Source organism: Panthera onca, chromosome C2, assembly GCF_046562875.1.
Source record: "Panthera onca isolate mPanOnc1 chromosome C2, mPanOnc1 haplotype 2, whole genome shotgun sequence".
In the NCBI taxonomy this organism is placed as follows: Eukaryota; Metazoa; Chordata; class Mammalia; order Carnivora; family Felidae; genus Panthera; species Panthera onca.
The window spans coordinates 153,339,809-153,356,120 of record NC_138347.1 but is presented as its reverse complement, the minus strand read 5'-3'; the positions used below and the strand labels follow the sequence as shown (position 1 = coordinate 153,356,120).

General features: G+C 41.1%; 1 protein-coding gene across 9 annotated transcripts in view; it reads left to right on the top strand.

The window, feature by feature from the left end:
- GOLGA4 (golgin A4) overlaps positions 1–16,312 on the top strand; it is a 125,266-nt gene that overhangs the window by 81,101 nt on the left and 27,853 nt on the right. For all 9 annotated transcript variants that reach the window (XM_078432522.2, XM_078432521.2, XM_078432517.2 and 6 more), the window contains 3 exons: positions 758–879; positions 1,258–1,388; positions 15,288–15,401. In XM_078432522.2, the coding sequence (XP_078288648.2) occupies positions 758–879; positions 1,258–1,388; positions 15,288–15,401 (367 nt within the window). The remainder of the gene's footprint in view (positions 1–757; positions 880–1,257; positions 1,389–15,287; positions 15,402–16,312) is intronic.

Below are 16,312 nucleotides of genomic sequence, written 5' to 3'. Positions count from 1 at the left end.
ACTCCCTTTTATCGTGCCAAATACACTTAAATTTCACCAACGCAAACTATGAAACATAAATCGAGTAAGTTAAATGCTGAGGAGAAATAAAAACAATTTAAGGCAAGAGGCGGTGTTATTTCATGTCCGTTTAAAGGGGGAAAACCATTTTTTGCCTGGAAGATTATGCTTATTAGGTATATATCCCAGTGAATACTCTTCTCATTTTATTTTTAGTATTCGCATTGTTATATAACATAGATGTGTATGACGAAAATTTTGTTTTTAATATTTTTAATGTTTATTTATTTTTGAGAAAGAGAGACAGAGCGCGAGCCGGGGAGGGGAAGAGAGAGAGGGAGACACGGAATCCGAGGCAGGCTCCAGGCTCTGAGCTGTCAGCACAGAGCCCGAGGCGGGGCTCGAACCCGTCAACCGCGAGATCATGACCTGAGCCGAAGTCGGACGCTTACCCTTACCCGGCTAAGCCACCCAGGCGCCCCAGTGTGTGATGAAAGTTTTAAGTGGAAAAGAAAAATTCTTAAATCCCCAGGACATTGTCTAGAGATAATCCTAGTTTACGTATCCTCCCAGGAGTTTTCTGTTTCTGGACGTGCGTGCATGCACACACACACACACACACACATGCATGTGTGCCCTTAAACCTGTTTTTATACTAGTGAGATCTTGTTATGTGCACCATCCTGAAGATTAGGTGACTCTTTACAGCTTGTTTTGTGTTTGACAGCTGTTAGCTCTTTATATTTTTGTTACGCAGACAGGAGCAGGAAGATCTCGAGTTGAAGCACAGTTCTACGCTAAAACAGCTGATGAGGGAGTTCCACACGCAGCTGGCCCAAAAGGAACAGGAGCTGGAAATGACCATAAAAGAAACCATTGGTAAGTCCTATTTTAGAGTCCGTAAAGAACAAGTCGGAATCAGCAGAGACGATTTATAATTTAAACTTACTGTTTTCACACTGTGCTAAGTGCCTGAAGTAATTAAACTGGAGAAAAAAAGTGATTCCTACCCAAGAAAGTTCTCTAACGGGAACGTGAGCTGCCTGGCAGCGGCTCGCCTTTAGGAGAGGAGGAGCCGGTGAAAGGACCTGAAACATTAGCTACTTAGTTGCCTCCTAAAGACGTTTCTGCTCTGGGAGAGGGGACACGTGACCAACTGGTTTTTAGCAAATTTGATTGGGAACTGAAATTGGGAGATAGATATTAATTCTTCCTTAATGTGTTTTCTTGTTTGTGTGCCCATTTTTTGTATCTTAGATAAAGCCCAGGAAGTGGAAGCCGAACTTTTGGAAAGTCATCAAGAAGAGACAAATCAGTTATATAAAAAAATTGCAGAGAAGGAAGATGATTTACAAAGAACAGCCAAAAGATATGAAGAAATCCTTGATGTACTTGATTTTCTTTCTCTTTTTTGAAATTCAGCTATAATAGATTTCATGGGGGCGCTAAAGATTGGGCTGTCAGATGTCCTGTTTGTCTGGTGTCGAGGCTCAGTATGACCCAAATTTGATGTTGGCACTCTATGCAGATTTATAAGGAGTCTGACTGATTTCTGCCGGGATCGTAGTGCCCTGATCAGATTCTGCTAACCTGGCAGCTCAGTCCACTTGGCAGGTGTGGACGCAACAGTGAGTTACCACGGGGGAGATGGGCTCTCTTCTCCTCTTTCTCTCGGAGTCAGACTGAGTTGTAAGAGAAGCAGGCTAAGAATCGAGAGCTTGTGCTTGGGCCGAGTCTCAGTAATGGGACAGTTAGTGTGTGCGTGAGCGTGGCCACCCAGCTGGGATCTTCCCAGGAGGGCCATCCCAAACCAATTTGCATAGTTTTTATTGCTCTCAAGGGAGAACAAAGATGGGGGAAGAATGGAACGCATCAGCTAAATCTTTTATATTTAGTGGAAGGTTGGTAGAGTGTACTTACTCTGCCTGTGGTGGATTGGCATGGCCATTTTTGTGTGTCAAAATAAGCCGTGAATGCCAGTGAGTATTTTGGACTCCAGAAATTTTTCAAGTGTAACACAATGTAAATCATGCTCTGTTGGGATGTAGATTCCTTAGTTACTCCAAGCCTTATTTCACTATATGCCAGGAACCGTTTGGTGTTTAAGAATCCATAAATCAGAGAATCATGCCTCAGCTGACTATGGCAGCAAGGGAAGTCTGAGCCAGGAACAGAGTGTAATAATAATTATTTTAAATGCAATTGAAAAGGCTGAAATTCCAGGAAAGGCACATGCATAGAAATGCCACCTTTGTGTAATTTTTGAACTTTAGATCTCATGATGAAAAGGTTTGAATAATTTCACGTTTTCTTACACTTCCATACAGTATAAATGTGAAAAGCTTTAAAAAACACTATTGTTTCTTGAATGCTTAGAGAATGTTGGAATTGGAAGATACATTACAGCTAGTTTAGTTTCTTTTTTTTTTCTTTTCGTTTTCTTTTTCTTCTTCTTTTTTTTTTTTTTTTTTTTTTTGCAGAAGGGAAAGCAAGTTCAGCACAGTTAAATGATTTCCCTAAAGCTTCAGAATGAGTGGGAGAGCACTGACCCTTCATTAGCTTCATGTATTTGTGAAGACTTCTCTCTAAGAAAGGAATTTGGGGGAGGGCAGTAGTTATTTATCATGGATAAGTAAGTCAGTGAGCTTCATTTGCAGGGGACGAACGGTGTCATAGCTAGAATGTTCCCTCTTGTGAACCACTTCTCTGTCTCTGGATGTATGGGGTAGCAGACGAAAGACTTTCAAGGGTCACGACAGACCTCTGTAGGTAGAGGGGTGAGGAAACAGGAGGCAGGTAACAGTAAGTCCCTCCTTGAAAATCTGCTGTTTATTAGGGAAATTAAAACAGTGGCCCTCTAGGTTTGGAGGCTTGGAGGCTTGGAGGCAGGAAGTGGAGGGTGAGTGAAGGAGTTGGACTCTTCTCCAAAACCCCTTCCTGGGCCTCACACTGGCACTGTCCATTAGAAATACAACGCAGGCCACAAATGTGAGCCATACATGTGTTTGAACATTTTCTAGAGTCCACATTAGGAAGAAGAAACAGGTGAGCTTAATTTTTTTTTAAGTTTTTATTTTAATTCCAGTGAGTCAACATACAGTGTGATATTAGTTTCAGGTGTACAACATAGTGATTCATCACATCCATACAACACCCTGTGCTCATCACAAGTGCCCTCCTTAACCCCCATCACCTATTTCCCCCATTCCCCACTCCTTCCCCTCTGGGGACCATCAGTTCTCTGTAGTTAAGAGTCTGTTTCTTGGTTTGTCTCTCTCTCTCTCTTTTTCCCCCTTTGCTCATTTGTTTTGTTCCTTTAATTCCACAGATGAGTGAAATCATACAGTATTTGTCTTTCTTCTGACTTATTAGGTGAATTTAATTAAAAAAAATTTTTTTTTTACTGTTTATTTTTGAGAGAGACATAAAGTGGGCGCGGGAGAGGGGCAGAGAGAGAGAGAGGGAGACACAGAATCCGAAGCACGCTCCAGGCTCTGAGCTGTCAGCACAGAGCCTGATGCAGGGCTCGAGCTCACGAACCACGAGATCTTGACCTGAGCCGAAGTTGGACACTTAACCACCTGAGCCATCCAGGCGCTCCTAGGTGAATTTAATTTTAATAGTAAAATGTTAACCCCATTATATCCAAAATATTATTATTTAAATATGTGGTCAATTATGAAGACATTTATACTTTATATTTATATTTATATTTATATTTATATTTATATTTATATTTATATTTATATTTATCATATATAAGCTACCCCAGAACTGTGGCCACGAGCACTGGAAATGCAGCCCATCCAAACTGATGCGGGCTGCAAATAGAAAAACATATTGCAGCCCGTATCAGTTTGGATGGGCTGCATTTCCAGTGCTCGTGGCCACAGTGGGCGGCTTGTGGCTACCGCATTCTGCAGCGTGGCCTCAGACTTTCCAGCTGCCGGGTCCACGGCTGACTTTGCGATAAATAGGCGGTCCCCATCCGAACACTCCTAGTACACACTCTGTCTCGAAGAATTTCTTTTCAAAAGTTACAGATACTACTAAGAGAGATCCTGGCAATTCTTACCAAATACCATATTCCTTTAATTCTGAGTCATAGTCTCTACCGTTCTCCCATTTTAAAATTTCCAGAATTTTACCTGGGATTTGTGTATCTTACATAGTGGTGTGTTTTCACCCTCTGAAAAACTATTAATCAGATTGCTGATGTGTCCGAGTGATGACCTTGTAGAATGCTGTATTTTTGTCATCAAAACAGTTTTGTGACTTGTCGATAGCAAAGTGGAGCACAGAGACATTTTCGTTTTCCCGACTTTGCTGTCTTAGGTGACATTCTTACTATTCTTTGCTGCGTTTGAAGATGCTGGGAACTTTTGTCATCCTTGATTCACACCTCTGTCCTTCTCAGCCCCTCACACATATGCATCACCACACGTTTTAGGGCGTGTGATCGACTTATGTTCCCTGAGTTACTAGGCAGAGAAGTCCTGTGTCTCCCTTTAAATGTGCACTAGCAGCGCAGTACCTGACCTGTAGGACTCTCAGGACATGGCTTCCCACTGAGCTGCACTGCATGTTTCTAACCCCGCTGCTTTCCACAGTCTGGCCGCCATCTTTCATGTGGTCTGGTCTTTTGGGTTAACTTCCCAACTGGTGTCTTTGCTGCTGGTCTTTTTTCTAAGCTACTCATCTCTTCTTGTCAGAGTTCTTTCCTATTTTGGAATGAGGATGTGATCATACCACTTCTCCTCCCAAGTACCTCCGATGGCTTCCCGTTGTCCCAGTGATACCTCCTCCGGTTCTGCCTGTGTCATAGACGAGCTCAACGTAGGCTTGTTCTTCTCCACATTTTACCTTTGGGCATGCTTTTCTGTGTGCCTGAAGACCACTTTCTCAAGCTTTGCGAATTAGTGCAGCTGTTGTCATCTGTCAAATTTTGGCTTTAAAAAAATAAGCTTTAAATTTAACTTTTACTTAGAAAAAAAAATCTGAGTCAATCTTTGCACACAGTTTAAAGATCAAATAACATAAAAAAGTATAGTGAGAAAATGGTCTATAATGAAAGCGTATGCCTGTTCTCTGTATTCTATATATATCTGGCCCCCTTCTCTCTCCACAGGTAACCATTCTTTTCTTTATTTTTTTAAGTTTATTTTTTAAATTTATTTTTGAGAGGGAGAGCGAGCAACTGGAGGAAGGGCAGAGAGAGAGAATCCCAAGCGGGCTCTACGCTGACAGTGCAGAGACCGACGTGGGGCTGGAACCCACGAACCGTGAGATCATGACCTGAACTGAATACGAGTGGGATGCTTAACTGACTGAGCCACCCAGACACCTCACTGTTCTTTTCTTTTCTTTTTTAAATTTAGTTAAGTAAAAAAACCCAAACAAAAACAGTTCATCCGTTTTTCCCAGTCATCACCACCACCCTCCCCCCTCCCCCCCCCCCAACCTCTGGCAGCCACCAATCTGTTCTCTGTATCTACGAGTTTGGTTTTAAATTTTTACTTATTTATTTTTAGATTTCACATACGAGCAAGATCATTATGGTATTTGTCTTTCTTTGACTTCTTTCACTTGGCATAATGTTCTCAAGTCCATCCATGTTGTCACAAATAGCAAGTTTTCATTCTTTTTTATGGCTGAATGATATTCGTGTGTGTGTGTGTTTGTGTATTACAATTTCTTTATCCATTCAGTTTTGTATGGACACTTACGTTATTTCCGTATCTTGGCTATTGTAAATAATGCTGCAGTGAACATGGGGGTACTTACATCTTTTTGAGCTTATGTTTTTGCTTTCTTTGGATAAATACCCAGAAGTGGAATTGCTGGATTGTATGGTGGTTCTATTTTTAATGTTTCAAGGAGCCTCCACATTATTTTCTATAGTGGCTGCACCAGTTTACATTCCCACCAGCAGTGCACACGGGTTCCCTTTTCTCCACATCCTCACCAACATTTGTTATTTCTAGTGTTTTTGTTTTTAAGATAATAGTCATTCTAACATCTGTTAGTGGATATTTCATTTTGGTTTTGATGTGCATTTTTCTGATGATTAATGATGGAAAGCATCTTCTCATGGACCTGTTGGCCATCTGCGTATCTTTGGGAAAAAATGAGTATTCTGCCCATTTTTTAATTGGATTTTTTTTTCTTTTTGCTGTTGAGTTATATGAATTCCTTATATATTTTGTATAGTAGCCCCTTATCAGATATTAGCCCTTATCAACATATCAGATCAAATATTTTCTCTCATTTAGTAGGTTGCCTTTCCATTTTCTTGACGGTCTCCTTCGCTGTCCAGAATTCTTTTAGTTTGATGTAGTGCCACCTGTTTACTTTGGTGATTGTTGTTTTGCTTTTGGTGTCAGATTCAAAAATCGTCACCAAGACCTGTGTCAAGGAGCTTACTGCCTATGTTCTCTTCTAGGAGTTTTATGTTTTTAGGTCTTACATTCAAGTTTTTAATCCATTTTGAGTTAATTTTTTGTATGGTATAAGATGGCAGTCCAGTTTCAGTCTTTTGCACGTGGCTGTCCAGTTTGCCTGACCCAACTTATTGAAGAGACTAGCCTTTCCTCTGTTGTATGTTTTTGGCTCCTTTGTTGTAAATTAATTGACCATCTATGCATAGGTTTATTTCTTGGCTCTGTCCTCGTCCGTTGAGCTCCGTGTCTGTTTTTATGCCAGTACTATACTGTCTTAATTACTATAGCTTTACAATATAGTTTGAAATGAGGGGACAAGGTGTTGCCTGCTTCGTTCTTCTTTCCCACAATTGCTTTGGCTATTTGGGGTCTTTTATGGTTCCGTACAAATTTTAAATTTATTTGTTCTAGTTCTGTGAAAAATGCCATTGGGATTTTAATAGAGATAACCTTGAATTTGTAGATTGCTTTGAGTAGTATGGACATTTAACAATATTAATTCTTCCAGTCCGTAAACACAGAATTTCTTTACCTTTGTTTATGTATGTTTCAGTGTCTTTCGTCAGTGTCTCTTAGTTTTCAGAGCACAGGTCTTCTACTTCCTTGGTTAGATTTGTGCCTACATGTTTTATTCTTTTTGATGCAATTGTAAGTGGGATTGTGTTATTAATGTTCTTTCTGGTAGTTTATTTATCAGTATCCAGAAATGCAACAGATTTTCGTGTATTGATTTTCTGCCCCACAACCTGAATTAGGTTATGATATAAAATGAATTATTATATAAATGAATATATTATATAAAATGAATTATTATATTTCGGACGAGGACAGAGCCAAGAAATCTTATAAAATGAAATATTATATTATATTATATATAATATTATATATTATATAAAATGAATTATTTTTTGGTTCTAACAGGTTTTTGGTGGGGTCTTTAGGATTTTCTGTGTGTAATAGGTAACCTGCAAATGGTGACAGTTTTACGTCTTCCTTTCCTCCTTTCCAGTTTGGGTGCCTTTTACTTGTTTTTCTTGCCTAATTTCCCTGGCTAGGACTTTCAATACTGTGTTGAATAAAAGTACTGAGAGTGGGCATCCTTGTCTTGTTCCTGATCTTAGAGGAAAAGCTTTCCGCATTTCACCATTAAGTATGATGTTAGCTATGGACTTGTCATGTTTGGCCTTTATTATGTTGAGGTACATTCCTTCTGTACCCACTTTGTTGAGAGTTTTTATTACAAATGGTTGTTGAATTTTGTCGAGTGCTTTTTTGTCATCTCTTGAGATAACCATATATGATTTCTATCCTTCATTTTGTTCATGTGTATCACATTGATTGATTTGCAGATGTTGAGGCATCCTTGCATCCCTGGAATAAATCCCACTTGATCGTGGTATATGATCCTTTAAATGTATTGTTGAATTTGGTTTGCTAATCATATTTTGTTGAGGATTTTTCCATTTATGCTCATTCGGGTACTGGCCTATAATTTTTGTGTAAGTGTATGGTGTCTTTGTCTGGCTTTGGTATCAGGGTAATGCTGGCCTCTTAAAATGAGTTTGGAAAAGTTCCTTCTTCTGTTTTTCTGGAAGAGGTTTAAGAAATAATAATTAGTATTAATTCTTCTTTGGATGTTCAGTACATTTCACCTGTGAAGTCTTCTGGTCCTGGACTTTTGTTTATTGGGAGGTTTTTGATGACTGATTCAATCTCATTACCAGTAATTGGTCTGTTCAGATTTTTCTACTTCATCATGACTTAGTGTTGGTAGGTTATATGTTTCTAGGAATTTATCCGTTTCTGCTAGGCTGTCCAATTTGTTAACTTGGAATTTTTCATTGTAGTGTCTTACGATTCTTGTATTTCTGTGATATCAGTTGTAACTTCTCTTTGATTTCTGATTTCATTTGTTTGATTTTTCTTTCTTTTTTTTTTTTCCTGGAGAGTCTAGATAAAGTTTCGTCAATTTTGTATATCTTTTTAGAGAAACCGGCTCTTAGTTTCATTGATCAATTTTCTATTGTGTTTTTAGTGTTGAGATCATTTATTTCTGCGCCAATGTGTTATTTCCTTTCTTCTGCTAACTTTGGGCTTCATTCAGTCTTTTTCTAGTTCCTTGAGGTGTGCGTAAAGTTAGGTTGTTTATTTGAGAATTTTCATGTGTCTTGAAGTAGGTATTTATCACTATGGACACCCTCGGGACTGCTTTTGCTGCCATCCTGTAAATTTTAGTGTGTTCTATTTCCATTTTTGTCTCAAGATTTTTTTTTCTTTTGATTTCTACTTTGACCCATTGGTTGTTTAGTAGCATGTGGTTATTCTCTACATATTTGTGAATTTTCCAGTTTTCTTTGTGTGTGTGTTTTTAAAAAATTTTTATTTGCGTACAGTTGACACATAATGTTACATTAGTTTCAGGCGTACAACATAGAGATTCAGCTTCTCTATATGTTATGCTACACTCACCATAAGTATAACTACCATCTATCAACATACAATGCTATTTCAGTATTATGGACTATATTCCCTGGGCTATGCCTTCTAGTTTTCTTTGTGTAATTAATTTCTAGTTTCATACTGTTGTGGTTGGAAAAGATGCTTGATAGAGTTCAATCCTCTAACTTTATTAAGACTTGTTTTGTGGCCTAACATATGACCTATCTTGGAAAATGTTCCATGTGCACTTGAGAAAAATGTGTATTCTCTTGCTTTTGGATTGGAGTATTCTGTATATTTCTATTAAGTTCGTTTGGTGTAATATGTCACTTAAGGCCATTATTTCCTTATTGATTATCTATCTATGCCTGGATGATCTATCCATTGATGTAAGTGGGGTTTACAGTCCCCCACTATTATTGTATTACTGTCTATTACTCCCTTTAGGTCTGTTAGCATTTGCTTTATATATTTAGGTGTGCATATGTTGGGTGCATAAATATTTGTAAAAGTTTTGTCTTTTTTGTTGAGCTGACCCCTTTATCACTAGGTGATACCCTCCTTTGTCTCTGATTTTACAGTCTTTGTTTTAAAGTCTTATTTTGTCTGATATTCTCTCCTGGCTTTTTGTTGTTTACATTTGCATGGAATACCTTTTCTCATCCTTTTACTTTTGGTGTGTGTATGTATCCTTACATCTAAAGTGAATCTCTAGGGGTGCCTGGGTAGCTCAGTTGGTTAAGCGTCTGACTGGATTTCAGCTCAGGTCACGATCTCATAGTTAGTGAGTTCAAGCCCTGCGTTGGGCTCTGTGCTGACAGTGCAGAGTCTGCTTGAGATTCTCTCTCTCTCTCTCTCTCTCTCTCTCTCTCTCTCTCTTCCCCCATCCCACTTGGTCTCTCTCTCTCAAAAACAAATTAACTAAAAAAAATAAAGCGAGTCTCTTGCGGGCAGCATATAGATGGGTCTTGTTTAAAAAATTTTTTTTAAATGTTTATTTTTGAGAGAGAGCATGAGCAGGGGAGGGGCAGAGAGAGAGAGGGAGACACAGAATCCGAAGCAGGCTCCAGACTCTGAGCTGTCAGCACAGAGCCTGTTGTGGGGCTCGAACTCACAAACCGTGAGATCATGACCTGAGCTGAAGTTGGTCACTTAACCGACTGAGCCACCCAGATGCCCCGGATGGGTCTTGTTTTTAATGTATTTAGGCATCCTGAGTCTTCTGATTGGAAAATTTAGTCCATTTACATTTAAAGTAATTCTTGGTAAGTATATGCTTTTTGCCATTTTGTTCATCGTTTTCTGGCTGTTTTTGTAGTTCTTCTCTGTTCCATGCTGATTTTCCTGTTCTCTTTCTTTATGGTTTGATGACTTTCTTTGGCCGTATGTTTATATTTCTCTTTTGTGTATTTATTATAGTTTTTGCTTCGTGATTACCATGAGGCTTACATAAAACAACTTATAACAGTATTTTAAGTCGATAATGTAAGCTTGATTCTGTTGTAAAGCCCAGTGTTATAATCACTCCATGACATTTTTGTTTTCGATGTTACATTCTACATTTTTTTAATAATGTTTATTTACTTTTGAGAGAGAGAGAGAGCACAAGCAGGGGAGGGGCAGAGAGAGAGAGAGAGAGAGAGAGAGACAGGGGATCTGAAGCAGGCTCTGCACTGACAGCAGCAAGCCCCATGTGGGACTTGAACTCACAAACCATGAGATCATGACCTGAGCTGAAGTCAGACGCTTAACCAACTGAGCCATCCAGGTGCCCCTCATTCTGCGTCTTCTTTTTATCTTTATTCATTATTATAACCATAATTATTTTTACTGTTTTTGTCTTCTAACTGTAAACTAGCTTTATAAGTGATTATACAGTAGATGAAACAACCACCTCTCTCAGTCTTGAAGGAATGGCCTCATGTAGGAGATGAATCTTACTATTTAGCCCTGCCTGAGTTGTTGGTTTTCTCTTAATCCTTTGTGCTTGTCTGAGCAGCCTGTTACATTTTTTAATGGTTCCCAGTAGTTGAGGAAGTGCGGCCACCTGTCAGTATTTCAGAAGGGAGGATCTCAGCGCCTAGATTCATGCTGACTGGAAGCCCGACCCTCAGGTATCAGCTTTTAACCGTAGGCAAACGTACACAGTCCTGTGGGACTGTAAGCAAGTGTGAGTCCTGCTGGCCACCAGAGGTAGGCAATCTGGGTAGGTACCCTGGGTGGCAGTCCCAAAACTCAGGGCTCCAAATGAATCTATAAGCTCTTTTCTGGGTGATACTGGTAAGCTGGAGCACGGCAGAGGCAGGGAGAGCCCCCTAATGACATGCACAGCCTGTGTTCCTTGAGAGCAGCTCCACTGGCCACAAAATGTGAGCCAAACCTGAAGCCTGCCCTTCGGGCCAAGGTTCCGGGACAAGCAAAGAGGCCTCCTTCACAGTAAGATTTCAGGGTGTATTTCAGTCCGCTCTCTGCGCAGCGCCCCGAGGGTGGCAGTCTGCGAAGAACCGGCTCTCCAGTTGCCATAGTCCCACGGGGTCCAGAAACGCAAGCCGCCCCAGCCACCAGGGCCTGGTGATCAAGGCGTGTCCCGTGGGCAGTAGTGGCAAAAACCAGGGGACCAGACGCGTCTCATCCAGGAGACGGGTGCTCTGGAGGATGGCAGAGGGTGCGCTCGCAGATGGCCCAAGGAAAAGATGACATTCTGCCCTCACGTGCTTGTTTCAGCAGAAGCCTTCTCCTTAGGCCACCGTCATGGTGATTAGCCAATAGGCCTCCTTCACAGAAACTCTGAACTCCTGCGTCTGTTGCCTCTTGCTTTGCCCTTGGGGTGGTAGCTGTCTAAGACCTTTTTCCTGTACATTTATGCAGGATCCATGACCAGTGTCCACTAGAGCCAGGAAATGTAGCAGTGTTCCCTGGCAGCAGCTGTAAAAATTGGGACCCCAGATGGGGTTCCTTTCTGGGTGACATTGATTATGACAGTCTCGGGAGACTAGGCACACAAGCTCCCCTGACCTCCAGAGCAATGTGATCAGGAGGTGTCCCCTACCTTGGCAGCTGCAAAAATCCAGGCACCAGATGCACGTAAAAGCTGCCTTCTGGGAGATACTGGTGCTCTGGAACGTGTCAAAGGGAGCATGCAAAAATAGCACCCGCCAGTCTGTGTCCCTGGAGAGCGTTCTGTGGCCTCCTAGATGTGTGTGTTAAATCAGATGTCTGCCCTTCAGGCAGATGCTTTAATGTAAGCAAGTGCGTCCCCTTCACTTGAAGTCTGGGTGCAGTTGGCTACCTGTGAGCTGGGCCCCGGGTGGGTGAGTCCAGGCACCTTGGTGAGCCCTTTAAGAATGGTTACTCAGATCACTACAGTTTGTGGGTCTCAGGATGTGAGCCCTGTTGGTTTTCAAAGTTAGATGTATTGGGGGCTTGTCTCTGAAGTATATGTCTTAAAAGTTGGGATGCCCAGTGTGGGTTTCAAACCCTTCAGTCCTCAGGGAGAAGTTCTGGGTTTTGAGTTTTCCTCCCAATTGTTGGTTGTAACACTGGGGATGGGGTTTAGCAAGGTTGTATCTTAGCCTCTCCTGCCCTCTTCAGTGTGTTTTTTTTCCCCTCTTTGCCTGATGTGTGGTCATCACTCAGCCAGGCTTTTGTTTCTTGTTTTGTTTTTTTGAAGAGGAAATTGTTTCATATGTAGTTGGAGACAAAGTGTGTCTGTGGGAGGAGGTGAGTTCAGAACCTTCGTATGTCGCCATGTTGAACCAGAAGTCAATGATTAGTTTCTGTAATAATATTCCAGTGTTTTCTTATGTAAACAGAAACAAAAATGAAATACGTTATTTTTTCCCTTTTCTACCAAAAGTTTGCTTTTTGAATTTTTTTTTTTTGCATCATACTGTTTTCCCTTACAGTTTTTTTTTTTTGAACGCCTTAAATAGAATTAATTGCATCTGTGTTCTTTTGGTACTCACCTATATTCATCACTTCACTTATAACATGTAACTTTTTTCATACATACATAATGTGTGTAGGAAAATATTAATGTATCTGTCCTTTCTCCTAGATTACAAGCATTTGGTGGGGAGGGGTTTTGTTTATCATCTCTAGTCTTGAGGACCTAGCACTGTACTTGGCACAGACCAGATACTTGGTGAATTCGAAAGAGGAGGCACGTGGCACGGCAGGCAGGAACTCGTTTGGGAAGAGGGACTGGTGACATCTTCAAGGAAGAACGGAGAACTCACATAAGTGAGCTTAAGTAATAGCCAGTTCCAACTCCAAGCAATCCCACTGGGAGGAAGTTTCCTTTTGACATGGGCTGCATTTTAGTGATTTGGCTTTGGTGTAATAACAAGACTTTCAAACGTGATTTCCATGGTGCGCGTTAACATTGAATTTAATGAGTTTTCTTTATTGTTTTTACTTTGAAGTAAACAGTCCTTTTTTTCCCTCCTCCAAGAGACTAGGATACTTTTATAAAGGAAGTTACAAAACTGTTTCTTAAAGTACAAAATAATACAGAAGGGATTCTTTTCCTAATTCTTAGAGGGTTTACTGTAGATTGGTGTCCCACAACTGTCACAGGAAATGTCAGACACCGCTGATTGTCGTATTAAAACCTGAGCCCAACTGAATAAGTAGCTGTAGAGGTGATCCTTTCAAAGGTGCCTAAACCACATTGACATAGACGTCCACACAGGATATGCCGTGGTAGAATAAAAACAGTAAACTGAGACCGTGGGCAATAACGTTGACAAGAGTTTGTGGTTGCTGGTGTTTTAGGGGTGGAGGCTAGGTTCAAGCGAGCCTCAGTGGGGAGACGTCTGAGGAGGCTGGTTACCAGATGGCCCTGCTTATGTTGCCGGAAGGGGTTCAGTCTTTCTCGGTTGGTCTGTTTCGTGACAAGTGGCATTTAAAAGTAAATTTTCCAAGTGTCCCCGTGGTTCGTTGCCTTATTTTGTGCCAGGGGCCTGTTTCTTTTTGTTTGTTTTTGGGGATGATGGTCCTGTCCAGTCAGCATCTGTTACATCAGATACCCGTTGCTGCTTTTCCTGTTTAGCTTCTTACTCAGCAAACACTTGTCCTGTCTTCATTACTCAAATCTGATCAATATTCCAATTCCAAATGTTCTTTCAGCACAAAGGTTATTGCAAGATTTATAAGAGCAAGAAGAGGTCTGGACTGCTCTGTATGATAAGTCAGGGCAGTTATCAAGACAAATGAAGAAATCTAGAATGGGCAATAGCCTTTACAAGGTAATCAAAGCAGAAGAGAGAATGATTTGAATACCACATTTTCTAAGTAGGATTTTTGGACCAATAAGTCACATATACTTTTTCAGCTTTGTTTCGTTGTTGTTGTTGTTTGTTTGTTTTTGTTTTTGTTTTTTGTTAAGTTTGGGGCAAATGGAGACATTACACGGCTACTAATACACTGGACAATAACTTATATATATATATATTTTTTTTTTTTTTTACATAGACTTTAGTTGAACATTTTAGCCCAGAGAACCACTGGTGTTGTTGGGAGGCACATGTATAGATGTGCAGGTGTACTGAACCAGGACAAAGAATCATTTCTTGATTTTCACGGCTTTTCCAAAGGGTTGGGGAAGGCCTCCGCAACTTCTTGTGATCAGTACGTTACTAGCTGGTTGAGCACTGCTGTGCCTAAAAGTACTAGTTTATAATTTTTTTTAAGTTTATTTATTTGAGAGAGAGAGAGCAAGCACAAGTGGAGGGCAGAGAGGAGGAGAGACAGAATCTGAAGCAGGCTCCATGGCATCATAATTAAGTTTATTTATTTATTTTGAGAGAGAGAGAGAAAGGGAGACAGCATGAGCAGGGGAAGGGCAGGGCAGAGAGAGTGAGAGAATCCCAAGCAGGCTCCACACTGTCAGCACAGAGCCCAGCTCTCGACTCCCAACTCCAAAACCATGAGATCGTGACCTGAGCCAAGAGCAAGAGTTGGACGCTTAACCGACTGTGCCACTGAGGCGCCCCTCTACTCGTTTATATGAACGGGTATTTTCTGGAAGTCAAATCCTAACGTGGAAAAGGGCCGAGTCCTGACACACAGGCTCTGTGTCCGAGTTCTGTCACCACCTGGCGAACACCTGCTGGTTGTCGCTTCAGGGGAAAGACACTGCTCAGTGGGCTTTATGGGGTGGGGACAGGGGGAGCGAGAGGGAACAGTGATACCGTAGGAATGGCGAGCGTGGTGCTTAAAGTGGGACGTGAAAGAAGGTGTGTAGAGCATAGTCATGACCGACCATAGAAACAGCGGTTTGTGCCTCCAAACTGGTTAGGTGTTTGTTTCTCCTTCAGAGGTGGTTTTCCGTATACTGCGTTGCCTCTCTGCGATGCTCTTTTTGATATGTTAATTCACACTTGTTTGTTTGTCTTTATCCTAAAGGCTCGTGAAGAAGAAATGACTGCTAAAGTAATGGACCTCCAGACTCAACTCGAGGAGCTACAGAATAAATACCAGCAAAGGCTGCATCAGGAGGAGAATCCTAGCAATGACAAAGTGAGGGCAACTGGTCTTTGCTGCTGTTTCTTAAAGACACTGTCATTTCTGTCATTTGACTTGCCTGCTAACCTGCATACCTACCTCATTTAATCCTACCCAAAACCTTGAGGAGAGAGGTTTTTGCCTGTGTTTTATAGGCAGTGAAACCGAGGTTCATAGAGGTTAAATAAAGTGTCCAAGCTCACACTATAAATGTTGTGTTGGGAATTTAAACCTCATCTGCCAGACTTCAGAGCCTAGACATTTCTTTCTTTTTTTTTTTTTTTAACGTTTATTTATTTATTTAGAGAGTGTGTGTGTGCACACGAGTGGGAGAGGGCCAGAGACAGAGAGACAGAGAGAGAGAGAATCTCTGCACTGTCAGTGCAGAGCCTAACACGGGGCTCGATCTCCTGAACTGTGAGATCATGACCTGAGCCAAAATGAGTCAGATGCTCAACCAACTGAGCCCCCCAGGCATTCTGAGCCTGGACATTTCTTTCTTTCTTTCTTTTTTTTTTTTTTTTTCTAATTTTTAAAAAAATATTTATTTATTTATTTTGAGAGAGAGAGAGAGAGAGAGAGAGAGAGAGAGAGATTGAGTGTGAGCAGGAAAGGGGCAGAGAGAGAGGGAGACACAGAATCCGAAGCAGGATCCAGGCTCCCAGCTGTCAGCACGGAGCCCGATGTGGGGCTTGAACTCACGAACCGCGAGATTATGACCTGAGCCGAAGTCGGATGCTCAGCCGACTGAGCCACCCAGGCACCCCTGGACATTTCTGTTACAGCAATGCTTCTTAGTCTTTTCCTTAGAAAGAAAGAATACAGCGGAAAGTAAACCTCATTGCCCAGGGGCTTAGGCAAAAAGCGTCCATAGAAAATTGGATGATTAAAAAAAAGTTTGTAATGTTTTTATTTATTTTTGAGAG